Consider the following 27,935-nt stretch of genomic DNA (forward strand, 5'->3'; position numbering starts at 1 on the left):
ATGCTTCCCACAGGAAGGAAAACAATTTTCTTGATGCCAATTTTTTCTCCACGTGCCAAGCAGCCTTGCCGTTTCACCGCAGAGGTCGCTTTGGCGTGGTGCCTGATGGAAGAAACCTTATGTGGGGACAGCGCAGAAGCCTTTCACTCCGTTTCCCTCAAGCACGGTTGTTTTCCTTTCTCCATAGTTCATTGCCATCACTTCCTGTTTACCTGTTTCCATGCAGGCCCCTCACACGCCAGCCCCGAGAAGCCCAAGCACTGTGAAGAATGTCACGGAGTGTAAGAATGAGGCTCCAGACTCTCCCGCGTCTTCCTTGCCCTTGGATGAGATGGATAGGCTTGATGGAGAGAGTCACAATGAAGTCACACTTGCTAATCTTTTGAAGCCTCCTCTGATGGTAACCTTTTCCTTAGGGGGTTAGATTCATCTAAGTACTACAACTAAAACTCACACTGATCTCATAGCTTGTGCCCATCTGAGATGTGAGAATGTTTTCTTAGATTTTGTTTTATTTAGTGCATTCATCCACAGTTTCAGGCATATCCCTAACTAATGTTCTTTGTTCCCACTCCACCACCTCCCACGATCTTCTCTTATGGCTTCCTTCAGCCCCATGAGTCCCCTCCCACTTTCCTGTCTCTAATGTGTATGTGATTTATTGTATTCAATTAGGGTTGCTTGCTGTGAATTGGGGGTTATTTTCTTGAGCCATGGCAGTGTACCAGCAGATATTACAACCGAGGAACACGACACCCCTTTCTCAGGCAATTACTAACTGCCCATAGCTCTTTAGGCAGGAGTGGGGCCTCATGACCCCTCCTCTATCATGGAAGGAATACTGGTGGGCCCTGTCTTCTGCAGGCTGCCAATGCTGCTATAGTTCATGGTGCATCAGCCATGTGTGCAGGCGTGAATCCACTTCCTTCTGAGAATGTAAAAGTTGGTTCTTCCCACAGGTAGGCTGAGCAGCTCACTCTAGGCTAGGTCTCTCTCTTATGCCAGCACTGTTCTCATGTAATTTACTATTTCCCGGATATCCAAAGGCAAAACCAGAAGGTGTTGGACTAACAGCAAAAGCCGAAGCGCTCTGAGTGAAAGATTTATCTTTCAACTAGCTGGCTCTCTAGCACCAAGACAGGCCAGTAAAGACCATCCACAGGCAGTTTTCCTATTTATTAAAAGCACTTAGCTTATTAAAATAAAACACCCACCAGCAAGGTCAAGTGGCCTGTAAAGCCAACCAGAAAGAGATCCGTATCTGGGATACTAATTTTTCTATTTTTCAACCAATTTTTTACAATGAAAACTAATTTTTAAAGGCAAGATTCCAGAGCAGAAAAAAAAAACTTCTGCTGAGAAAAGACTTAGTCATTTAAAGCGATCCAATGTGTGGACTACTGCTTTGCAGGATGGGTGGCCTGGCCCCGATGTAAATAACCTTGAGAGAAGAAGTTAAGAGCACCATCTGAATGAAGAAGGCAACTGAAAAGAGAGAGTCCTAAGCATGAATAAAAGACAAAAAGCAGAGTCCCCATACTCAGACACTGTTACAGAGAAAAACAAATTCCATGGCAACCTTGCTTTGTCAGAGCGGGTTACTTTACAGTAGACTAAGGGGTGGTCAAGCCAGGTGCTGCACAATTTTCCTTAATTAGATCTCCTCTCCTCTTGGTGCTACCATTTTTGTCTAGTAGAGATGGGATGAGGAAGGTGGGAAGGGGAAGAAGAATGCAGTATTTTCACTCCAGCTTCCTGCCCTGACTCATTGCTCTAGCAGACATTGGACCTCCACTCCACCAGGGGGCAGGCTACACAGTGCAGCTCACAGCAAGAGCCAAGGTAGGCACAGGTAACAAGAAGAGCTGCATTCAGAGTAGACCCGAAGCTGCCTCCCTGTTAATCTTCTCAGGAAGACTGCCAGTCTCAGCTCTCCTGGACATCCTCGGTGTATTCTCCGTGTCAAATGGATGGGATGCCAGGTAGTCCTTATACACCCCGTCAATCAGCTTGGCGGCATTGTTTCTATCAAACCAGCAGTCCACCTGCTCTTGCCCATTATAAATCTTCCTTTGTTTCCAGACCACTGGAACTCGGCGCCCTTTCACCTTTATGATAGCCTCGGGTACCCCTTCTGTCTGAGGAAATGGCCGATTACTAAGATTCTTGCCGTATACTGCAGGAGGGTCGTCGATGAGTTTGGCATCCTGGTTCAGGAACTGGCCTGAGAGAAGGAAAAAAAACTGATGTAAGTTGAATGCAGACAACAGCTGCTATCTAGCGTTGGTGGTGTCAGGGGCAGGAGGGTTTTTCACGGACTATTGTCCTAGGCTAGGCCCTCCCTGGAGGCTAGACCCTCCCTGGAGGCATTCATTGAAGAGATTCTCATCATGGTCTGCCTCCCTGGAAACTACCCAGTTGCTAATGCTGAGACAACAAATGGAATTAGCGAGATCTCGGCTTAACTGGGAGGACAGCGTGGTAGCAGATACGTAGGACATAGAGTCGTGCCTTTCCTCTCCTCTCCTTGGTAACAGATCCTCCTCATAGCACCCACTCATTGTTATGCACTGGGATAGAACAGTGGAAGAAGTCAGCTCAATTCACCCCTGAAACTCAGCCTCAGAACGTCCCAGGTCAAGTGAGGGCATTGCTCAGGCCAAGGGAACATGGATCTGCATCTGTGAGACAGAGCTTATGCCTGGCAGCCAAACACAATAAAACGCACCAAGCTCAAGTGCCAGGAAATCCTGCCTTCTAAACGGAGCTCTGAAAATGACTCAGTCATTGTTTTTGGGCAAAGGGCCCACGTGAGATTGCACCGTCAAGACGGCCAGCCAGCATGGCCTGCCTTCAGCTCACAGCAACACAAATGACTCCTAGGAAAGGCATCCACCTCTCGTGCTCAGTGCTGGCCGCCCTGGATCCGCTGCTTCTTGCAGACTGACAAGAAACTAGCTCTTTGGATGATTGCTCCTCAGCTCTTTGGGTTCTCAGAAGTCTAGTGAGAACTAGTGTGTAAGACCCACCCTGAGACCAGAAATACCATTTTCAGGGCTGGAGAGATGGCTCAGTCAGTCCAGTTCTGGCTTTCCAAGGGCAAGGACCTTACTTTTGCCTCTGGAACTCATTATAAAGTTGGGCATGGGGCTGGAGAGACGGCTCAGAAGTTAAAAGCACTGACTGCTCTTCCAGAGGTCCTGAGTTCAATTCCCAGCAACCACATGGTGGCTCACAACCATCTGTGATGAGATCTGGCGCCCTCTTCTGTGTACATAATAAATAAATAAATCTTTAAAAAAATAATAAAGTTGGGCACGGTGGCATGTTTAGAATTCCAGAGATGGCTAGGTGTCAGGTGGAGACAAGAGAATCCCTGGAATATCATGGGCCAGCTAGTCTGTAGCTACACAGAAGTTCTAGGCTGATGAGAGTCCCTGCCTCAAACAAAAAGTGGAGGGCATCTGAGGAACAATACCCAAGCTTGTCCTCTGATCCCCACATGCTCATATACCCCACACATACATGAACACACACATACCAAAAAAGTAACCTAATTTTCACATGCTATATGAAGTCCGGCTTTCTGCACGTGAAGTTCTGGTGTCTTTGTCAACCGCAGATTGAAAACACATGGGGAATGTGTGCTGATCCTGAACTATGGACTTCCTTCTCGTCATTGGTCCATAAACGCTGCAGGACAACAACTACTTATATTTTTGGTTGTGAGCCTAGCCTTTAACAGCTGAACTATCCCTCCAGCCCGACAACAACTACTTGCATAGATAGCACTAACAGTGCTTTGGGTACGGTAAGGGATCTAGAAGTTATTTAAAACAAAGGGGAGATGTGAGTAGGTTTTATGCAAAGGCCGCATTTTAGACAGGGGACTTTGAGCATCCTTATGTTTTAGTGCTCTTGAGAGATCTTGAACTACAGCCCCAGCAGATGCTGAAGGATAACTGAACACACTCCCACTGTAATTTCTGTCAAGCTCATGACACTGGCCACAAGAACTTCCTTTCAGGAAACCCAGTTCTACCCTCTGACCACAGACTGAGCATGGGCAGCCACCTACCTAACAGGCCGTGGCAATTGCTGGAGAGACCTTTGCTGTTGGCAATATAGAAGCCCAGGTGGTTTCGCTGGAAGGGTGCTGGCTTTTTGTACAGGTGAATGAGGATGACGAAGGTAATGGTACCCTGGATGGTGACAGTGACATTGGCATTGGCAGACACCGACACCTCCAGTCCCCGACTCCCCACCACCACACTCTGGTTGCAGGGGAGGACCAGCCTGTCTCCACCATCCAGGATGACCCTGGTGGGTGTGATCTCGAGGTAAGATCTCTCTGGCCGGTTGATGAGGATGGTGATGGTCCGGAAGTATGTGCGCTGTTTCTTATGACCATTTGGAGGTGCTGGGGCCCCAATAAGCTCTCCGTTCACGGTCACCCCTCAAAGGTCAAGAAGAAAACAGTAGTTAGAAAAGCCATGTCCATTTTCCAGCTAAAGGCATCTGTTATGGTTTGGGCTTGAACTGCCTCTCCAAAGGCACATGCAAAGAGGGCCACTCTCTCACACGGTGGGCCTATTTTAAGAGGTATTGAAAGTTAGGAGGTAGGGGCCGCCTGGAGGGAGCAGGTCACTTGGGAGATAAATCCTTGGGAGTATCTTGTATCATGCTACTGTTTCTCTGACTCTCTACTTCCTGTCAGAGATGATCTGAGCCCCCACCCCCCTTCCTTCCCAGCCTTCCATGATTCTTTGCCTCACCACGGGTTTAGAGTTGATGGAGCCAAGGTATGAACTCTGAAATCAGGACCCAAAATCAATTCTTCTCCCTTAAAGTTTTGCTGTCATACATTTTGTCATGGATACAGAAAGCCACAGACAGGAACTAACAAATGTCCTTCCACCTTCCTTATCTTTGTATTTATCACCAAGACGGTTGTCTGAACTAGACCTACGGGCCACTCAGTAGCTGCTGACTGAGGGAGTGAATGGGCGAAAGCCATGAATGAGTTCCCTTCCATGTCTAAATAAAGGAATATAGGACGGACGGTGTAGGTTTGGGTCAAACTATCATAGAAAGTTATTAATATCTTCATGCGCTTTCACTCTTGTGAAAAGACACATTCTGGTGTCTGCTGGTGTGGTTCTGACAGGCACTGTGTCCATCAGCTGTCAATAATCCTAAGTTTGAGATCATTTGATGTCACTGAGCAGGATTTGAAGTTCAAATTCCTTTTTATTTCAGAAGGCCAATTTTGTCTACCTAATATGTGTTTACCCTTGGATAAATTCCTTGCCTATAAATTATGGGAGGAGTATAAAACCTAAGAGAATTGGGAGGGGTGTCACAGAAAGAGGCGTATGTAAAAGCCATCAACTGCCATTGAATACAACTCCTTCTCTGTTCACTACATCATAAGCACAACTGCAACTTTCTGACCTCTGTGAGACCTGGGAGCTAGATTTCCGAGCCCAGTGATGTACCACTGAACAATTAACAGATGTGGTTGTACATGGGGTATTTGGAAATGACTTTGATGCATGCTGTATGCTTTGATTTCAGGAAAAGAGGTAATTTTCACTAGTAAAAGGCTGGCACTTAATTAATTCTCATTTTATTTGCTTTGAGATAATCTTCAATAAAACTTGGAAACTTCTTAGATACCCAAGGAGAAAATTCTCTTTGATGCAGCCAAAGTGTGAAAAATCTCAGGCTGAACAGACATCCTGATATTGGGCCTCAAAGCTGTAACACCTACAAACTGATTTCATGTCTTAGACACCACTGTGAATACAGAAACCACAAAGGAGCTCTTTTTGCTACTATGACCAAATTTCTGACTGAAATAGAGTAATGGTTTGTTTTGGTTCATGGATTCAGTGGATTTCGGTTCATTGTGGTACAGAAGGCATGGTGATGCGGCCCTCTTCATGGTAGTGGGACTGTGGGCAGAGAGTCTTAATGGGGGTGGGAACCAGGAAGCAGATAGTATGATAGCAAGTAGCCAGGTAAAATATATGTGTCCCTCCCCAAGGACCCACTTCCTCCAAGTAAACCCTATCTCCTAAGAGTTCTATAGCCTCCCCCAAACAGTGCCATCATCTGAAGACAAAGCATTCAAAACATGAAGGATGTTACACATTCAAACCTTACCAAGCTCTAAAGAGGGAGTGTCTCCAGAGAGGGATATGGTTAGGTCGCTGACTCAATGCCAGCTGCCTTTCAAATGAAAAATATTAGAGATTTAATATTTAATATTGAGGCTAGAAAGGTCTATGTGATAAAAAGCCTTGTCAACTTGATACAACCTGGAATCAGCCAGGAAGAGATTCTCAAGGACAGATTGTCTACATTGGGTTGGTTTGGGGGCTTGTCTGCTGGATGTTGTCTTAGGTTGACTGATGTAGGAAGACCCAGTCTACTGTGGGCAGCACCATTCCCTAGTCAGGGGATCCTGAACTGTATAGGAGTGGAGAATTTCTTTCTGTTCTTGACTGTGGATGTGATATGACTAGTTTCTTTAAGTTCCTGACTCTTTTACTTCCTCATAGTAATGAACTACAACCTGGAATTATGAGACAAAATAAGCCCTTTCTTCCTAGGTTACTTTGGTCAGGGTGTTTTAGCACAGCAACTAAAATGAAGTGAGGACAGCCTGCAGGAAAACCATCTGATAAAGGAGATCAGGGACCAAAGTTTACGTAATTATATCACAAACGCCACCTGTGTGTTTATGACCTGACTTGCCAAGACACTTACTGCTCAGTACCTAGCAATACTAGGTATTGCATGCCAAATCTAGTCCTCACTGTGCTGGGCTGTGTGGCTGTCCACATGGCTGTCCCCAAGCAATATTGCCTTCACTGTACTCGAAAAGCATTTTCTATGCTAATTTCTTTTACTTCATCTCTCTATAGACCTAAGGTAGCCAAAGCTCCATTCACATACATTCATGAGCTTTGTGTTTAATGTTTGTGGTTTCCACATAAGTCTCCAGGGACTATGACCTCCTTACCACCACAGTTTCTAAATGGAAAGACATAATGACAGTATTATATGATAAATTTCTACAGCACTTGAGTGTTCCTATTCAGGATTCAGTTGAATCTACTTGTAATAGTCCATGAGGCAAGCAGGGTATTACAACCTCCATTTCACAGAATGAGCATTACAGCTGCTGTGGTGCATGCCCAAGGCCACACTGGGGGTATAAAGCAAGGGTCTGACTGCGTGTCCAGAAACTTTGTATAGTTCCTTTACCAATCATCATCAGTACCTGTTGAGCATCCAGGATGCCTCCCTTCTATAAGTGGCCATTCATGTTCATCACAGAGATCGAAATACCCCATCCCTGGGCCTTGTATGAGTACCACAAGGGAAGATAGAACTTACCAGAGTCCAGGTGATCAGACACCAACCGTAGGATGTCCCCAGGCTCTCCATCAATGTTAAAGCAGACAGTGAGTTTGCTTAAGGGGAAGTCCACAACAAAATGGGGATCACCATCCACTATCAGGAGCAAGAAAAAAAGAAGAAAATGTTTATTGGCTAAACATCACTTTACATTATCAGATGGATCATTTCTTTAATCATAATGCTGAAAGAACAGTGAATAGTGTTCTCAATTCTACATGAGGAAAGTTTCCAGAAGTGTAACAATGCCCAAAAGTCACCCATTTTGCACATAGTGAGGGCACACTGACTTCTGGTCTCCCGAATTCAGGTGTAATGGCATTTCCAGCATACTCAGACAACTAAGCTTCGAGAGGTGAGACGATAGGAAAAGAGAAGGGAGATCTACACATTTTCAACTACTATTACGTTTGACTTCCCATGTGGACATGAATATCATTTTCTTTGTCCCTTAACTATCTCAACAAAGAATGAAGCCCTAGAACTGGAGAGCTGGCTCAGTGGCCAAGAGCACTGGCTGTTCCGCAGAGGACCCAGGTCAGTTCCCAGCAACAACACGCAGGCTCACAACTTGCAACTTCTGTTCCAGGGAATCAGACATGCTCCCCTGGTCTCTGTGGGCACCGCATACAAGTGGTACACAGACATTCGCGCAGGTAAAACACTCAAATTCATAAAACAAGAATAAATAAATCTTAGAAGAATGTAAGAAAGAAGATCCTTTCTTGTCTATATCAAGAGTTCCATGGAAAATAATCCTTCGCCAAGGAAGTCTGGTGTGCCCAACCCCCATCCTGAGGATAGGTATGAATTGGCTCAACACAAAGTTTAAACTTACCTATCATTATGGAACTTTTTTGAGTGAGTATACGTATGTGTATGTGTATGTGTGGGAGTATGTATTCTCACACGTGGCACAACTGTTTGTGTCTGTGCACATGTGTGGAGGCCAAAGGAAGGCATGGGGTATTCCTCTCTAGCACTCTGCCTTATTCACTAATTCTAGAGCTAGGCTGCTAGATAGCAATGTCCCCAAATTCTCCTGTTTCTGTCCTCATGGCCACATCTGGATTTTGACACAGCTGCTGGGATTCAAACTCAGATCCTCAGGCTTGTGCAGCAAATGCTCTTACCCACTAATGCTCAGCCTCACTGTGGATTTTTCCCCTTTCTGTAACCCACTTGCAGGTTCTAGAATGTAAATTTTGTAGATTACAGCACCATGTCACAATGTCAACAGGTTGGCCACTCCCGCTACACAATCTCATAAGCAGACAGTGTGAGCTCACTCACAGTAGAGCCCAAGTTCAGGCAGTGACAGGTACAGCATAAAAGCCACTGGAAGACCAAGAAGTACAGTCAGTGGTGATGGCGGAAGTCCCCCTTTCGGGTCACACAGATGGGACTATAAACCTCAGCCCTATTCTTTCTCTTCTTCCAGTTTCCATCTCTGCTAAAAATAAGCAGTATTACCTCTTCCTCAGCAGACCCTCCTGAGAGTCAACACCCACCATCTTCTCTTATTACACAGGAGATTCAGTTCCTCCCTGACTTATATCTAAAACAATGTAATTGGTAGCACTTCTCTCTCTCTCTCTCTCTCTCTCTCTCTCTCTCTCTCTCTCTCTCTCTCTCTCTCTCTCTCTCTCTCTGTGTGTGTGTGTGTGTGTGTGTGTGTGTGTGTGTGTATGTGTGTGTGTGTGTGTCTTTTGGAACTGTGGGTCTGGAGGAGTTCAGTCTTTTCAAGTTGTAAGGAAATTCATGTCCTCCCTGTGACTGCTGAAGCCCCTTTCCTTCAGTACTAGCTCTCAGAAAAGTCTTTGAGAGAATCCAGCAGCTCCCACTGTGAAGTGCCTCGAGCCACCATGTGAAAGGCACCATACAGAAATAGAAAGATCTCTGGGAGTCCAATTAGCGAGAATGAGGAGGGTTTATATGAGCGAGAATTGTTGAGACCAAGGTTGGATAAAGCACAGAGACAAATAGCCAAACGAATGGAAACACATGAAATATGAACCAATGGCTGAGGGGTCACCAACTGGATCAGGCCCTCTGAGTGGGTGAGACAGTTGATTGGCCTGATCTGTTTGGGAGGCATCCAGGCAGTGGCACCGGGTCCTGTGCTCATTGCATGAGTCGGCTGTTTGAAACCTGGGGCCTATGCAGGATCCCTTGGCTCGGCCTGGGAGGAGGGGACTGGACCTACCTGGACTGAGTCCACCAGGTTGATCTCAGTCTGTGGGGAAGGCTTTGCCCTGGAGGAGATGGGAATGGGGGGCGGGCTGGGGGGAAGGTGAGGGGGGCGGGAGGGGGGAGAACAAGGGAATCCGTGGCTGATATGTAGAACTGAATTGTATTGCAAAATAAAAACTTAAAAAAAAAAAAAAAGAAAGAAATAGAAAGTGAGGATCGGGGAGGGAGACAGCTCGATTAGTAAAGGCATCTGCCTCCCAAGCCTGGGGGCCTCCGTTCAAGCCCCAGAAAGTGTGGAAATGCCTCAATGATGGTGAGTCAGGCAGATCCCTGTGAGCTTGATGCCAGCTCCTCTCGCTACTTGAAGTTCTGAGCCAAGGGGCGATCCTGTCTCCTATAAAGGTGCCTGAGAAATGAAGCTGGAGATCATCCTCTGATGGACACACGAACACACATGTGTACCCACCCACATACAAACATACAGAGGGGGAGAATACAAGATATCTGTCTTGATGATGGAAACAGTTTACCCAAAGGAGACAAAGTTTCTCGCCATCTGTGGCGCAGGTGTGTATGGACACAGCTTGCCTGACCTTTGGCGGTTTCTACTGCACTGAAAACATAATTTCCACTGAAATCCTGTTCCAAAAGTGTGTGGTGGAGTCCAGCAGTCATCACCACAGGCCCGTCCAAGGGAAAGGTTTGCTTGCATTCCACAACACAGACGCACGTTAGAAAGTGTATTTTCTCCATGGAACACTACGTGCTTCTATCCCCACAGCTGTTCACTGGGATGTCCCTGGCTGTGTGATCACACACGTCTAGCTCATCAGCAGAAAGACAAGAAGAAAAACGTACAAGGGAAGATGTGGACGTTGGGAGAATAAAACTCGGACGTTCTTCCATCCAGATTCTTACTATATTACATTCTTAGAAGATGCTGCCAAAAGGAATACTTACTACATCTTCAGTCTGTGCTTCCCTTCAAAGCCAAGGATTCAAAAACACCGAAAAATTAAAAAAAGAAAAATTCTGCCTCTACAGCCAGACATCTTTTTGTAACACCATTTTTATCTTTGGGATAGCAGAGGCTAGATGGACACTTCAGCTCGCTAAAACCCAGTGTCCTTCAAACACAGCAAGGAGCAAAGTGAACCTCCACTCTCCATCTCCTCTACTGGCACTCCTACCAGACTGGGTCATCTCCATGGTGCTTATAAAATGGTTTGTGATGGTTCTGGCTCATGTGCCCCATGCTGCTGAATAAAACAGGACATGGGACATGTCCCGTGAGCTCCTGTTTTTACTGGCTTCAGAGAATTTGAAAAATCCCTTGCTCTCAATTATACAATTACTTACCTGATGTTTTAGAGATTTTAATTCTTGGGCCATATGGTTTCTTGGGAGCAGGTCCTGGAAAGGACACAGGGAAGATAGTTGTCATTTGTTAAAGATGTGTGGGGAGGCAGAGAGAGCAGCAGGGGGAGAGGAGAAGCCTGCAACACGCTTCGGATGTATTTCTAATAACTGTAAGAATCAAAAAGCCAAAGATCACGAATTCCAGGCAAGCCTCACGGTGCCCTCTGACCTCTACTTGTGTTCCATGCACCCTCCTCCCCAGGAGCACACACATCCAATAAATAAATCAAATGTAACAACATTTTAAATAAATAAATCAGAATGAAGTATCACTAACTTTGCCAGCAGAAACTCCACCTGAGACACACCCCATGGGAGACAGAGACAGCGAATAGTAACAGAACACTCGTTATATGCCAAAGGACATTGGCTGAATAGTTATTCCTGGCAATGGACCTTCATGAAACTTATTATTATCCCCACTTATAAGCAAGCAACTGTACTCTTGGGGAGGCCCATAAGTGTGTCCCAGACTTCACAGCTGCTCAGGAGGGTCCATTGATCGAAACTTCGTGTTCTCTCTGCCACTGCACGCTCTTGTCAGAGTTTAATGTGAGAAATAAATTAGCCAGAATTTGTGGGATTCTGGGAGGGCCTGGTTAACTTCTGTCTCCTCTCTAGGAGATGGAAATTTGACAAGAACAATAAAAATCTACACAGAAAAAAACCAGGCCACTTTCCACATGTTGGTGGTAGGGATGATGCAGCCCTGTGCTTTGGGTTAAACTCCCATCACTAAGGACTGTCAACTGGCATCAAAGTGGCTGGTGTATAAACCAGAAATTTTCAGGAGTCCACACGTTGGTACATATATATTGTTTCTATTTTGTTCAGTCAGGATCTTACTACATAGCCCAAGCTGAGCTAGAACTCACTGTCCTTCTGTCTCAGCCAGATGTGCTGACTTCAGCAGGCAACATTTCTCAGCCTCCTGCCATTCTTTACACGGTTCTGTGAGCTGCAGTTTATAACGAGTATAGGTATTTGAGAGGGCATCTGGTGACCGTGCACTTCATGTAAGGTCACTGTTTATAACAACTGCAGTCTGAGAAAAGAAACAGACTTCTGCTGAGGTTTCCTTGGCCTAACAAGGAATTCCCACTCACACACAGGCCACCCCTGAGGCTGTGCTACCTGGCTGCACATCGGATCCTCGCAGGCTCTGCACCACTGTCTCGGGTCCTGTGGCTGCAGACATGCCGCGGGTGTCCTCCAGCCTGTCTGGGTGGAGCCCTGGCTTCTTCAGCTTCATGGACGTGAAGGGGGTGAGGAAGTGGTAGTTCAAGGCTAAAGCCTGGGCCTTCTGCCTCAGCTGCTCCTTCTCTTGCTCACTGCTGCTCTGCACCCAGGAGCTCAGCAGTTCCTTCACAGTGAGGTAGCTCCAAAGACGCTCAATGTGGTTGGGGTCCTCCTCACCATCACTGGCAGGCCCAGGGGTGACCGTGACATCATTTCCCAGCTTCTGGGACTCCACGGGGATGTCTTTTTTCAGGATGACAAATTTCTTACTGTTGCTGGCAGTGACCTCCACGTGGAACTGATCAAATTTCCTGTCTACCATCTTCCCGGCAATGACGATCTCAGAGCCATTGAAGTAGTTGGGAAACAGAGTTTTGGTGGCGTGCTCTACTACGTCAGGAGGATAATCTATGCGAATATCAGAGAGAAGCGGGGTCCGGATTTCATCATAGAACCTGGGGAGGGAGGATAGAGAGAATCAGAGCCTGGCTGGGCTACAGGCAGTCAGTCCGGAAGGAAAGCAGACTCTCAGAGGGCGTGGGTCGGACTCTGCGCATGCTCGCCTCCTGCACTACACTTAAGTGCAGTATTTTGATAGCAGATGGTAGAGCAGTAACTTGGGTGAGCTCTCGCCATTTCACAAAGCTTCCAGGTCTACAGAGGAAGGGGACAGCAGCCTCTTTGGAATGAAGCGAAATCTCCCACTGCCTAAATCAACCCTTAGTTCCTTGAAATATTCTTTCTGTGGTACAACTTCCAAATTCCTCAAAACACTTGATAAATTCCCTTCCTACACACCTGAGTTTCTCCAAGGTCTACTTAGAATTGAATACATGTTATTGTAGCCGGAAGTTTCTCCAGTCCTGCTCAGCCCCAAGGTCGGGGCAAATCTCTCCCACAGCCACTTGGTCCCAGTGTTTTCATTGCATATCTTAGTGACTTTCAGTCAAGCATATGATTCACAAATTTCTTTGTTTGTGGCTACCAAAATCTAGATAAAGCAGACTTTTCCTTTGAAATAGATCCTATATTTGCACAATGCAGATTGAGTTTCATTGTGTTGAACCTGGAGACAGCACTCGATTCAATAAACAACAAAACCATACACCATGATCAGCAACATGGTATCTGAGACATGGTAATTCTGTCTTAGGAAACCTAAGTTCTAGATTTTTCTGCCAGTTTTTTTCCCACAAAAAAATGTTTTGAGTTTTCATCAGTTTTAATTGATCATTTTGCTTCAAATTATAATACTATCATTCCACCATTTATTCAAACTATCAGGATGTCAACTATAACCCTACATGATCACTAATGTGCAATATTCACTGTGCCAAAACTTTACTTAAGTGTTCCTATTAAACTACCATCAGTTATAAGCCTCATTTTGCAGAAGGGGAAACTGAGGCACGGGCAGTCATAAAGCCTATCTAAAGTCACATATTAAACTCAAATCTGACTGGTTTCTAAGCACATTATGAGGCAGACATGGTGGTACACTCAGGTAATCCCCAGCTACTGTAGGGGATGAGACAGGAGGATCACAATTTCAAGGCCTTCTGAAGAATTTAGCAAGACCAACATCTCAAATTAAAATAACAGAAGGACTGATGGGTGAATCATTTACTTAGCACACACAAGACCCAAGGTTCAAAGACCAGTGCTACAAAATAAATAACTTTTAAAAATAAGAATAAAGCACACTAATATTCCTCAATGCCATGAGCTGTCTTCATTTTCAACAGATGTGAGGATAAGGCCCAGCCAAAGCTATCCTAGGTTCTGGATTATTCTGCATCTACCCTCAGCCCCTGCCCCGGCCTCTGGTTGTGAGAAGACAGAAACAGACCCGATGAGCCGTGCTCCAGCCTTCTCCTCCTCCTGAACACGCCGTGTAAGACCACAGTTCTCCAGCGAAAGTTTCTCTAACAGTTTGAAGTCCACATCATTGCCGATGCCAACGGTAAAGATGCAGATCTGACCTCCAGCGGCTTCCTTGGTATTGCTGAGAATCTTATGGGTACTGGTCTCCCCGAAGGTGGGTTTTCCATCCGTGAGGAAGATGATGAGTGACACACTCCGATCTTCAATGTCGTTCTGGGTCACATAATTGTTGAGCAGTTTGATGGCTGTCTGAAGGGCCCCATTGATGTCTGTACCTGTAGAACAGCAACACAGAACAGCTTATGGCTTTGCATTCACCGTCTACCTCTGAATGCATCGTCACAGCTGCAGCTAGCCTTCAGCCATGCAGGGTCTGGGCAGCACTTAGATGCAGTCCGCTGCATTTTCCTGGTGACTCTCAGGCCTGTCTAGAAATCTGACTTGAAATTACACCAATATAAAAACCTTCTCCTGGGACTGAGAAGGTACACACACACACACACACACACACACACACACACACACACACACACACGAAGCTGGACATAGTGATGCATTTCCAGCATTCAGGAAGCTGAGGCAGGATGATTGCTGAGAGTCTGAGGCCATCCTGGGCTACAGAGTGAGACTGTCTCAAAAGAGAAAATAAATAAAAGAAGGAAAGTAGCCAGCCCATGCTCTGGACAGATACATCCGTAAGTCTTGTTAAAATGCACAGAGACCAGATAGATGGGAAAGAAGCCGTTGAAATGGGATCTAGCATTTCTTTGAGTCATTAATTTGCCTTTTTAAAAAAAATCATGTCCAATTTCATTTTTCCTCTGTGGATGTGGGCATAAACAAGTAGCAAGCATCTGCATTGTCTTTCATCTGCTCCGACAGTGCAGAATCTCTTCCTCTACTCTAAAGCCAAGGAGAGCTAGGGGGAAAATGTAGATCTAGTTTTCATGGCCACATGCATGCACCAAAGCCTCTCAGGGCTTAGAATCAAGGCTCTGCTGAGGCCGGGCATCTCCTGTCCAGTCACCAGCATTGGGTCCTCTCCACAATCAAGAGTCCTCCACAGCTGGCCAAGCATTCCTCTGAGAGCTCACTGTATGCCCAGGGACCAGATAGGGGACTGCTCAGTTGGATAAAAATTAAGACCACATCTGACGCTTAAAGAGAACAGCCCCCTCATCTGCTAGGGCCCTTCCACACACTTGGGATAGTTGAACTCTTTCACTGTGATAACCTAAGGAGAACAGCCCCCTCATCTGTTAGGGCCCTCCCATGCACTTGGGATAGTTGAACTCTTTCACTGTGATAACTTAAGGAGAACAGCCCCCTCATCTGCTAGGGCTCTCCCATGTACTTGGAGTAGTTTTACTATTTCACTCTGATAGCCAGCTTATTACCACCCTCTCATTTTATGATAATGAAAGAGGCAAATGGCTAAGAGGTGGTGGAGCTGGATTCAATTCCAGGAAACCAAGCTGCTGAAGCTTTGCCCCAGACTTGAAAGAACATTTCCCAGAGAATGCAGACTCCTCTAATGTTCTCCAGCAAAGGGCTGGGCAATGAAGTGTCAAAGAAAATAAAGGAGAGCTAGCTTAGTGGTTAAGAGTTCTGACTGCTCTTGCAGAGGACCAGAGCAGTTCTCAGCACCTTATCAGGTAGCTCACAACTGTTCCAGGGAACACTGCCCTCCTCTGGCCTACACTGGCATCTGCACACATGTGGTACACATGAATTCCTACAGTTATATACAAACACATATGAGAGAGAGAGAGGAAAGGGAGAGAGAGAGAGAACAAAGAGGGATTCTTAGGTTTGGGTTTCAAATGAACATAATACATAATAGATACTTTCTAAAGATGTTTATTGCCTCTCTGTAATATACACCATTCCAATAGTAAGCAACACCACTAGCATAAGTTAAATTAGCAGATAATCACTGAGCACACATCATGTGTTAAGAAGCATGCTAGGACTTAGGGGCCACAAAGAGGAAGGATTCACAGTCTGGTCAATTTCCTGCCATAGATAAGAACTATGATATTAAATCTAACATTTTATTTCCCCTGCCCAGTGATAAAACACTTCCAATAACTGGATAGAAAATGATGAACATAAGGAAATGGAAATCTTCAGATGGGGGAAGGTTGACTTGAGCACTTTGCATAGTGTTTCCAGATACTGAAAGAAGGATGAACAGATGTGGGAACTCCACAAGACAGCATATCTTCCTCTGAGAGAGGGTCAAATGGGGGCTGGTGAGAAGGCTCATCAAGTAAAGGCATTTGTTGTCCTAGCCTGACAACCTGAGTTCAGTTCCTGGAGCCTACAAAAAGGCTGAAAGAGAGAATCAGTTCTGCAAAGGCATCTGCTGACTGCTGTGTGACCACCATGTTACATACATGCTAACACCCCCCCCCCCAATAATAACAAGTTTAAGGTGTTTTTCTTTTAAAGAAAGGGATCACACACAGGACAATGGGCAGTGGAGTGCCTGGTTCTGCAGTCTGAGAAAGCTTTGCTGTCTTCATGCCCCTGTCCTGACCTCCTGCACACACACCAGGCACAGCACTCAAGGTATGCATGCAGTGACTTGGGGAGCAGCCCTCTCCTCCTTCCACTCCTCATCCACAGCACGGCCCAGGGTATCTGAGATTCATGCTCTCACCATGCTGCAGCTCACACAAGACTGTTTTATAGGGCAGTTCCATCTGCCACTGCTTGAGTTCATAAAAAACACTGGATCATACACTTGGCTTCAATTCTCCGTCCCAGGGAGAGATGGCTCAGCAGTTAAGATCACTTCCTGTTCTTTCACCAGAGCCAAGTTCAGCTCCCAGGACTCACACCACGTGGCTCACAACTACCTGGCCAGCTCCAGGGGGGATCTGATGCCCTCTTCCCATTTCCACCGGCACTCATACATAGGTGTCATCAATTTACAGAAACACACACATACAAGTAGATAAAAATAAACCTAAAAAAAATTCTCCAACCAAGAACGATTTACCAAAACCAGCTTCCTTGTGTAGGATCCAAATTGTGGATGGATTTTCCAATTATAACTTGACTAAGGTCTAAGGATTGAGAATTTACAAACTTGAAGAAATCCAGGCACCTGGGGATATTGTTATCACTGCTTCCTTTCTTAGTATCAGCTTCAACTCTCAAAGCCTTGTTCCTTTACAGAAAAGGAACCTATGATCTTGTCAAAGCTGGGTAGAAAGGCTGGAAGAAATCCCTCTTACCTCCAGTGGGTGACAGGTGGTAGATGTAGAGCTTGCCGTTCCTGATGTTATCAGGAGTCACCGGTAGCAGGTGGTCCTTCCACACTTTAATTCGGTTGGAAAACCCAATGATATTGAAATGATCCTGGGGTCGGAGGTCATTGAGAATTGTGACGAGGGCTTCCCTGGTCTAGGTAAAGACAAAACCCAACTCGGTCACATGTGAGCCCATTGGTCCATGTGTTCCCTGACTAAGAAACCAACTACCAGGACCAGTCTCAGGAATTAAACTTAATGTCTGCTATGTTAAGGACACTTGTCACTGGCTAGAGCATGGTACAAATACATGACAACTGAACAGAAGACATGAATGAGTGTTTTACTCAATACTAGGTCTCATGCTGCATGTGCAGATGCATTGGCCTGACATTCCATGCCTATGCATCTGCACATTCTTTTCTAAAACTTTTAAATTAAGGTTTGATTTTGTATATGTGTATGTATGTGTGGGTGTGCATGTGAATGCACACTTGACTATGTCACAGGAGTAGGGGTCAGAGGATATTTCATGGAAGTTGCACCATACAAGTCCTGTGGGTTGAACTCAAGTTATAAGGTTTAATAGCAAACATCTTTACCTTCTGATCCATCTCACAGATTGTGACCGCCATTCTCCTGAGCTAGAATGTTCTTCAACATTGTTCTATCCCTATATTTCACCTAAGAAACCACTCATCATTCTTCAGTACCCAGACAAGTGACTGACCTAAATTCTCACTATGAAAGTTGTCCTCGCTGCTCCAAAGAGACCTGCCAGTCCTTCCACTAAGCTGGTCCTCAATTTAACACACTCCTGTCAGAAAAGCACATTTCAGAGTAATGATGGCTTATTTTATGTCTTTTTCCTGTAACAGATGTTAAGGTTTCTGTAGGTGGGTTTCACTCATCATCCTATCACCCAGTAACATTCAAAAAGTATAGGTGTAGTGATAAATTAATGACTTAATATATAACAAATTATAAAATTAAAAATAATAATAAATATATCTGTGGTAGTTTGAATGAAAATGGTCCCCATTGGTTCATAGGGACTGGCATATTTGAAAATATTAGGGGGCATGGCCTCGTTGGAGTAGGTTGTGGCCTTATTGGAGAAAGTGTGTCACTGGGGGTGGGCTTTGAGGTTTCAGAAGCTCAAGTCAAGCCCAGTGTCTCTCTCTCCCTGCTGCCTATGTATAGGATGTAGAACTCTCAGCTACTCTCCAGCACCATGTCTGCCTGCATACCATCATGCTCAGTTCCATGATGTTAATGGTCTAAACCTCTGAACTGTAAGCCAGCCCCAATTAAACGTTTTATTTTACGTGCGTTGCCTTGGCCATGATGTCTCATCACAGCAACAGAACTTTTACTAAGACAATATTATTTTTTAAAGATTTTTGTTACATGTATTTATTTGTGTGGGCAGATAAGGTGTGTGTGCTTGTGCAGTATCATATGTAGAGATCAAAGTACAATTTTCAGGGGTCAGTTCTCTCTTCCCACCATGTAGGTCCCAGGGATTGAACTCAGGTCATTGGGTTTGGTGGCAAGAGCCTTTATCCACTGAGTCATTTCTTGGGCTGCTATCATGGAATTTTTAAATATTATAAAATCTCTGAAACAGAATGACATGGGGATATTCTATAAAGAAAAGAATTTGAAGCTGGACATGGTGGTACACTTGTAATCCTAGCATTCGGGGCTAGTGTCAGAATTGAAACTAAGGCCAATTTGAGCTACATGGTAAGATTTTTGTCTCTAAGAACTGAGAGAAGGATAGTGGGAAAAAGAGAAAGGATAAGAAGAAGAGGAGAAAAGAGAAAAGAAGAGGAGAGGAGAGAAGAGGGGAGGGGAGGGGAGGGCAGGAATCCAGGTCTTAAAGGAACTGACAGAACTATGTAGCATAGAAAATAGAAAGTAAAAAGAGCTACTTGAAAGTAAAAAAAAAAAAAAAAAAACTTGAGCAAAACAAAGAAGGGGTAAAGTGAATTTGGGGGATGATAACTGGATAAAGGGGACTATTTAAAACTGACATGTCTTGCAGAAAAAGAAACCATAAGAACTTGAAAAGAGAAACAGTCTAAGCCTGGACAAGAGATTTGATAACCATGCAGGGGTACTGTGACAAATGCTACCATGCCTTGTGAGCACTGTCATCAGACATTTTGTTTGTTTATTTGCTTTCTTTGAGACAGGGTTTCTCCCTGTAGTTTTGGTGCCTGTCCTGGATCTCCCTCTGTAGACCATGCTGGCCTCGAACTCAGAGAGATCCACCTGACTCTGCCTCCCGAGTGCTGGGATTAAAGGCGTGCGCCACTGCCGCCCGGGTTCATCAGACATTTAAAGAGACTCAGTATATGAAGTTAAGGACCTGCATTACACAGTCACCATAGCAATGATCCTGGGCACATTATTTACTCTTGGTCCAGCCCTATGCTGTAAGTTCGGCAGCATACATCACTGCTCCTACACTATCCCATCAGCAAACTCAGGATAACAGTGCCTGCCTCATCAGTCACGAAGGTTAAATCAGGACAAGATGAAAGGTGCCTGGAAGGCAGCTGGGAAGATAGTCAATGTTATATTGGGTTTGCTATTATTGGGTTCCCAGAAAGAAGTACAAGGAGAATTCAGAGAAACAGTGGCTTCTAGGGTTGTGGGTGCGTTTACAGAATAATGCATGGTACAGAATGTATGTTTGCTCTAGCATCCCACTGGCCTTCCCCCAGGTTTTGGGGGCCTTGCTCTATCTATATCCTGGATCCAGACAGTACTGTACCTTCTGCCTCTCCATCCATGGGAAACTCCCACCACTTTCTAGTGTCCCTTCTGCAGGTTTCCCTCTTTCTCAGTTCCCTCAGCTTTCTATCCTGTATCCAGAGCTTACTCTAAGGGCTCAGTCTAACTCTTGGATGTATTCCAAAGGAAGCTCCAACATCCGCTTTAGCGAACTATGCTGGATGTGTCTGCATTTAAAACTCTCCATTACACCCTCTCCCATATAGCTTAGTAAGTGGAGAGCTGCTACCCCGAGCGTGCGTTTGCCCAGCTCCCTGGTGATCCCTGCTGAATTATTGTTCCTTACCTTCCCACCATTTCTTCATTCTGGGGGACTGGAAAAACAGCAGAGTCTAGAGATATCACTAGAAATATGAAGAAGATGATGATGGTGGTGATATTAACAGCTAGTATTTATGCCCACTAGATTATTATGCTGAGTGCAAGATGATTGGCTGGCTCAGTCCTCACAGTCATCTGTGGTAACGCTTCAATCACTGTTCCCACTTTACAAAAGATGCCGCTGAGGTGTGGAGGGATTAACAATCACATCCCGTAGGAGACTGGATTAAAGCACAGGAAGTCTCATGCCAGGGCCCAGACTGGCATCCAAGACAGTGGGATCTGCAGCTCCAAGACCATTGGAAGCCAAGTATCCCGAGTTAGAGCCTTTGCAGCATTCAGCTTGTTTTGGGAGCCCTTCCAGCTCGCCTGCCAGGCTCTGCTTCTTTCAGTTCATTTTTTGGCAGTAGCTAATGAATCCATCCTCTATAACATCCCTGCAGAGAGCACTGCAGGAATTCCATATCCACCCAGGGATGCGAACAATGGGCACAGTCCATTAAGTCCATCTCCTCATCCTTCCCGGGGCTTCCTCCCACAGTCCATCTCCTCATCCTTCCCAGGGGGCTGCATCTCACAGTCCATCTCTCCATCCTTCCCAGGGGGCTGCATCCCACAGTCCATCTCTCCATCCTTCCCGGGGCTGCATCCCACAGTCCACCTCCTCATCCTTCCCAGGGTTGTATCCCACAGTCCACCTCCTCATCCTTCCCAGGGTTGTATCCCACAGTTCATCTCCTCATCCTTCCCAGGGTTGTATCCCACAGTCCATCTCCTCATCCTTCCCGGGGCTGCATCCCACAGTCCATCTCCTCATCCTTCCCAGGGTTGTATCCCACAGTCCATCTCCTCATCCTTCCTAGAGTTGTATCCCACAGTCCATCTCCTCATCCTTCCCGGGGCTGCATCCCACAGTCCATCTCCTCATCCTTCCCAGGGTTGTATCCCACAGTCCATCTCCTCATCCTTCCTGGGGCTGCATCCCACAGTCCATCTCCCCATCCTTCCCGGGGCTGCATCCCACTCCCAGTTCTTCCAGGAAATGAGATGCAAGGAAGCACTAATTGTCCCTCATAAAGCTAAGACAGCCCCCCTGTTCTGCCTCTTCCCTGTTCTGGCTCCTCCTCACTCAAAGCCTTTTCTCAGAAGCAGAATCTTGATGTGGAGGGTTTTCCTTCCCCTTCTCAGCCCTGACTCCCATCCCCAGGAAATATGGCTGAGTGCCCTGAGACAGTCCACAGAATCTATACTACAAAAGGATTAGGGTGCATCCTGTGAATGTTTGTTCTGGCTTTCGGAAGTCCTCTCTCTGTCTTTCCCATGATCTCCCCCAGTACTTCCTTCTTGCTCCCTTCAATGGAAGAGTCATAGAATGACGAGCCAAATCTCCAACTAGGCTCTCATGCTTCACTTTTCCCCCCAGCAAATTTATCCAAATCCAGGGTGTAACCACCAATTCTCACCTCCCCGATTTCCAGATTCCCCTTCAGAATGTGCTTCTCTCTAAATTCAGGTTGATCTGCCAGTCAGTTCTCCAGGCAGGACCCTTGGGCAGCTCAGACTTAACTTGTTGAAACCTGGAAACTTTCTCTTCTCCTTCAAATCTGGCACTCTTGGCTCTTCTCTCTCTCCCGGACAAAGGAACCTTCCAAAGCCCTGATGCCCAACTAACAAAGGTGACTATCGTGTCCAATTTTCTTCCTGCCCCACCAGCAAGCCCCAAGTTCTTCAGCACCCAATCCTGGAATTTCACCTCTTTTTTCTGAATATCTGAAGGATTGCAATCAGAGTGTTCTCCCTTTGTTGATGTCTTTCATTTTATTTACTAACTTACATACTTGTTTGCATACCTTATTTGAGACAATGTCTCACTATGTAGCCCAAGATGGCCTGGAATCTGATAGATAGCTCATACTGGCCTCCAACTCATGGATTCTCCTGCTTCAGCCTCCCAAGTTCCAGGCATGGGCCAGCATATCTCTCCTCCTCCCCCTCCTCCTTCTCCCTCTTCCTCATTTCCCTCCTCCTCTTCTTCTTGAGTCTCACCATTTATCCCCTGGCTAAGTCAGAATTGCAGAGACTTTCCAGTCCCTGCCCCTTTCCTTCCTCTGACTTCTGAGTTCTGGAATTAAAGGTGTATGTCACCATGCCATCTTATTCCTCATTTAAAAAAAAAAACTAGAAGAAAAACACAAAGCTCACATGATCCCACTCAGCTAGGAGTAACCACTGGCAGAACGCTGGTGTGCTACCTGGTCCTTCGAGAACTTTCCTGTCTCTCTGTGTGTGAAGAAGGGAGGCCGGTAACAACAAAAAAGAAGAGAAAAACAAATGGACTTAGGAACAGAGGAAAAAGACAGACAGACAGACAGACAGACAGAATTTTGTTAGGGAATGCAGGAGAGAAAAATCAAACTGGTCTTTGGGAACTGTGAGAGTTAGTGGCCATTGTCCACTTGACGGAATCTGTAATTGCCTGGGAGATGGGCCTCCGGGCATGCCCATGGATAACTGTCTTGATTACATACTGAGGTAGGAAGACCCATCCACTGTGGAGACACCGTTGCCTTGTGGGAGCCAGGACTGTACATAACTAAGAACTGAGCTAGCTCACCTAGCATGAACATCAGACAGGTGTCATTCCCCATCAAACATGTAGATCCCTGAAAGGTCTGCAGGACCATGGCTGAGAACATCAATAAACAGGTATTCTCTTTAGGCTGTGTCTCTGGGAACTCAAATCCACAGCTCTGAGGGATCTGGAGCTGGCCAGGCTGTGGTTCAAGGGCCCTTGTCAAAAACAGTTGTTTGTTTAGCTGCTGGTATCTCTAGGAACTCTTAAACAGTATCCTAAAATCCTTGGAAACAATCAGCCTGTCCTTTGTGGGTATTTTCCCCGTCATGTTGAATACTCTCCACAGTCATTCAGTCTCCCTACTTTCCTCTTGGATCAGATACTACTCATTCCTCATGACCTTGTAAGGCCTCAGCTATGACTTATCCTCATGTGCACCAAGGGAAGGAGAGCCAGCAGCCCACAGCGCTCCATTCCCAGGCCCTTTAGAGGTGCCTGGGGGAATCTCCCAACCCATCCCAGAGGGAGCTTAGTGGCCTACAGCCTCTCAACCCTACCTTAACCCCTGACTCACTCTTTTATCCACCTTGATCGGCTGATCAGCTTCAGAGCTCTGCCTTCCCTACCAGGATCGAGAGGGAGGGGGTGAGTGAGGGGCCACAGAGCAGTCAGCAATAGTGAGCGTGCACTGATTCTCTTCTGCATCATACTTAAAGGTTGAAGATTAACAGAAGCCTAGTCAGCCTCTGTCCAAGAATACAGTCCAGAAACAGGCTTAGCACATTCCAGAAAGATCAGAGGAAGCCCAGAGAGGCAGTGAATATTTACTCTGAGCTTCTCTGAGCCTTGGAACGGTCCTAGAGGTGAAGGAGGAGAACATGAGGTGCTGAACTGGATCCCTTTTGGGGTTCCTGCCAAACCAGATAAGGTTGATTGTAACTAAGAAGTATGTGTTTTGGTACAGGTGATGGACAAGGTGGGCTACCACCTACCAATGCCCTTCTAAAGCCTGAACAAAAACCATGGAAACCACATTGCTTAGATTTCTTCTTCTAGTCTCAAAGTTAGGTCTCAGTAAGAGACCTTGTCTCAAAACAAACAAACAAATAAACAAACAAACAAAAAACAAACAAATAGACAAATCTTCTATAAAACAAGGTAGCTAGTTCCTGAGGAAGGATACTTGAGGTTGACTGCTGGCCTCCATATACAGGCAAACAAACAATGCTCCCAGATGAACATATACCCCCCACTGCACACACATAACACACACACACACACAAATCAGTATACAAAATTACTTAAAACCAGGCATAGTGGAGTAAGTCTGTAATCCCACTGCTTAGGAGGCAAAGGCAGGAGATTACAAGGTTGAGTCCAGCTTGGGCTACATAGTACATCTTGTCTCCCTAATTTTGATGCACTGCATAGAGTTCCAGTGGAGGAGAATTCAATTAGTGTAGGGGCAGTCTGATTGGAGAGAGGGGCTAAATGCCTGATGCCGGAATATTTCTTATGCTCCCAACAAGTTACTGTCCCTATTCAGTGTAAAATTCCATGGCAAGGCACGGAGGAGAGGGAGGTTCAGATCATGCATAGCAACTGCAGGGTGGGGACTCTCTAGGGAGAGCTGGGAATACTTGAAAGCAGGTGATTGTAAAGAGGCAAGAAAACCAAATGGATGTGTCTTCAGCGAGAAAAACAAGGAATTCATGGAATGCCTGCTGAGGAGAAAGAAAACTCTTAAAGAGATCAGCCAGCAAGAGGCCCCTGGAGAGCATATGCCAGATCCCAATAGTGCCAACAACCCACAGTCAGAATCCATCGATGGACTCCTAATGACATGTAAAGACCAGATGCAAATGTCCAGATATGTCGTCAGGAAAGACCTTGAAACTTCCAGGCTATATTTGGACATGAGAATATAGAAGGATACCCAAAAATAATGAAAAATATGCAAAAATAAATATAATGTCTACACATAGATAAATGGATACAAATATATTTATTTGTCTAGTGAAGCTAAACCTTGGCCTGGGTGCAGATATTAGACAAGATTCCTCCTAGTCCTAGCTATTTAAGATCTCAAAAGTTAAAGATTGTTAACACTATTGCTTAACACTATTTTATTGTGACAAACTCCTCATCCTGTGCATACTTTCCCTAGATTAAAAGAAGAATGAAGTATTTTCTTTATAAACAACATCTTAGAAGTCCATTCCAGCTCTGCCTTAGGTTGACTATGACATAAGTCGTTTACTCTCCATGAAACTCATCCAGGCACTACCCCGGATCATTATTTTTGGGTATCCTTCTATATTCTCATGTCCAAATATAGCCTGGAAGTTTCAAGGTCTTTCCTGATGACATATCTGGACATTTGCATCTGGTCTTTACATGTCATTAGGAGTCCATCGATGGATTCTGACTGTGGGTTGTTGGCACTATTGGGATCTGGCATATGCTCTCCAGGGGCCTCTTGCTGGCTGATCTCTTTAATAAACTAAAGCACACTCTAGGCCTCAAATCTTCCCTCCATTCCTATGGATGGCAGTGGTCCTTCTTGTTCCAGCGGATGTGGATGAGGAATACGGCTTAGTCTTCTCTGTGGTGCCTATGGAAGGTAGAGCTGGGCTCTTAGATCTGCAGACCCCTGTTCATTCTTCACCCCTAGGGAAGGCAACATTTAGAGGCACCTCTGTCTTGTGCCCTGTGGGTCCTGCACTAAGCTACATTAGAGACAAGAGTTGGCATTCACATCTCTCTTCCTCTCCATCTTTCCAACGAAACCACGCTCATGCAGCTGCAGGCTCTTGGCACAGCCCTCAAAGGCATGAGCACCCCCCTCTGGCAACTACTATGCAGCGAATGACATCAGTGTCCAATAAGACCCTCAAAGAAAGGTCAGTGGAGCCCATGCCAAGGCCAGCTGTTGCCCACTCCTCCCCGATACTTCCATCAGGGTACCCACGGACACAGCTCTTCTCAAATAGCTCTGCATCTGTGTCAAACCACACAGGAACTGACACAGAAGGCTTTTGTACCACAAGACCTAGGTTGCTGGGCATACCACAAGGCGAACCCGTGACATCATAGATGAATCCAAGTTCAAGGGAATGAGTTATTGGCCACACTGTTTTCAGTACAATGCCAGTGTTGTCCCCCGACTGAGTCCCACACACACCTCATTCTAAAATGTTTACCAAGGCGCTGACTCTTTCTCTTTCATTGGTCCCCAAGGCCCTTTTGAACGAACCCAAGAGAAAAAAACTCTTAAAGCGCAAAGTTTAAAGTAACCAACACAGAGGTTGAAGACTTTCTGGAAGTCTGGTTAGGAACAGAGAAGAGAGTGGTAAGCAGAAAACATATACCATTAAAATAGCCCTCCATTTCTGAGAAACGATGTAGGAAATGGAATGTGCCCAAGACACACTGGACTCCGGAGTGGAAAGGGAAAAATACTCCTGCACTGGCTCCTCATGGCCTGTCAATCATGTCCTCTTCCTCCAGGAAGGGTGCTGTGGGCCGCAGGAATATATCATAAGAACTCAGCTAGTTACGGCAAAGTCACTACCTGGAGGGATCAAGAAATTCCTCCCGAAAAAGTCAAATTCCAAGGAGCTTTTGGTGTTACTTGGCTTGTTACATATCAGCTGTATTCTGTTATGAAAATCATGTGTGCCTTCATAGTTTTCCCCATTGATTTTTCCCTAAGAAGGGCTAACAGTGTGGACTGATCACTCTCTGGACATACACATTCCAGGTATTTGGAGAACAGCCTCAGGAAAGACTTCCTCTGGAATCAGATATCTCCTTTAGCCACTTTCAAGGACTAACAGTAATAACAGCCCACATGCAAGTCTCCTGATTTAAGGTAAATTCCACAAGGAGACACCACCTAGGTCAGGTGGGTGTTAAGTAATAGCTTTACACAATTTAGCTCGGACCCTCCTTTCTTACAGCCTTACTAACTTTATAGACCTCTAACTCCTTATCTAACCACTTTTAGGAATATTTAGATAACCTTCTGTGCTAATAGCTATGCTCAGCCGGAACCCCAGTTCAAGCCTCCCTGTAATTATCCTCATTGACAGCATCCGGCCAGGTCCATCCCTAATGGAGGAAAGTGCCTTATCAGAGATACCTCTGTACTCTCTAAGAACAGACTTAAGCATCCAGGCTACCTGTTTGAGAAGGCCTGGCAGATGTGCCAATTAAGCTTAACTTCTTCCTTTCCCAAATCTTACCTCTAGTTCCAGGTCTTCCTTTAACTATCACCAGAGGCAGCTAGCTGTACACAGGTTGCCTAGAGACCAAGCACACTTTCCCCACCCTGCAGAAAAAATGGCAGGAGAGGACAGAGAAGAGAAAAGAGAATGGAAGAACTAGACGGGTAAGAACTTGAGAGGAACAAACTGAGATGGGGAAGAACTAGGCTGAAGGGCTAGAAGAGAGTACTAGAGGAATGAGATGGAAGATGAGGAAGAGCCAGATGGGGAAGAACTAGATGAGGAAGAAACAGATGAGAGAGAAGGAGATGGGAGAGGAGATGATATGGGAAAGAACAAGATGGATGAGAACCTAGAAGGGGCAGAACTAAGATGAAGGAATTATGATAGAACCTAGAGGGGACCACAGATAAGTGTAGAGAGAAATTAGGCAAGAAGGAGCTAAATATGAGAGCAGAATATAAGCTTGTAACTGACACAGAATAATAAAGTATATGGACTAAGGGGTCTCGTGTACATAGATTCATTTCTTTTCTTCAAAGATTAATTATCGGCTGGTTGTAGATTCTTCCCAGACCCTGG

The 27,935-nt window shown here is 45.6% G+C and overlaps 1 protein-coding gene across 1 annotated transcript in view; it reads right to left on the reverse strand.

Moving 5' to 3' along the window:
• Positions 1-1,871: 1,871 nt before the first annotated feature.
• Positions 1,872-27,935, reverse strand: part of Itih5 (inter-alpha-trypsin inhibitor heavy chain 5) — an 88,753-nt gene continuing 62,689 nt past the window's right edge. Inside the window, exons 8-14 of the mRNA XM_059263022.1 lie at positions 17,409-17,577; positions 14,129-14,438; positions 12,175-12,734; positions 10,981-11,034; positions 7,408-7,524; positions 4,079-4,456; positions 1,872-2,224 (exon numbers count right to left, since the gene is read on the reverse strand). Of these exons, the coding sequence (XP_059119005.1) occupies positions 1,872-2,224; positions 4,079-4,456; positions 7,408-7,524; positions 10,981-11,034; positions 12,175-12,734; positions 14,129-14,438; positions 17,409-17,577 (1,941 nt within the window). The remainder of the gene's footprint in view (positions 2,225-4,078; positions 4,457-7,407; positions 7,525-10,980; positions 11,035-12,174; positions 12,735-14,128; positions 14,439-17,408; positions 17,578-27,935) is intronic.

Source organism: Peromyscus eremicus, chromosome 5 (genome assembly GCF_949786415.1).
Source record: "Peromyscus eremicus chromosome 5, PerEre_H2_v1, whole genome shotgun sequence".
Taxonomy (NCBI): Eukaryota; Metazoa; Chordata; class Mammalia; order Rodentia; family Cricetidae; genus Peromyscus; species Peromyscus eremicus.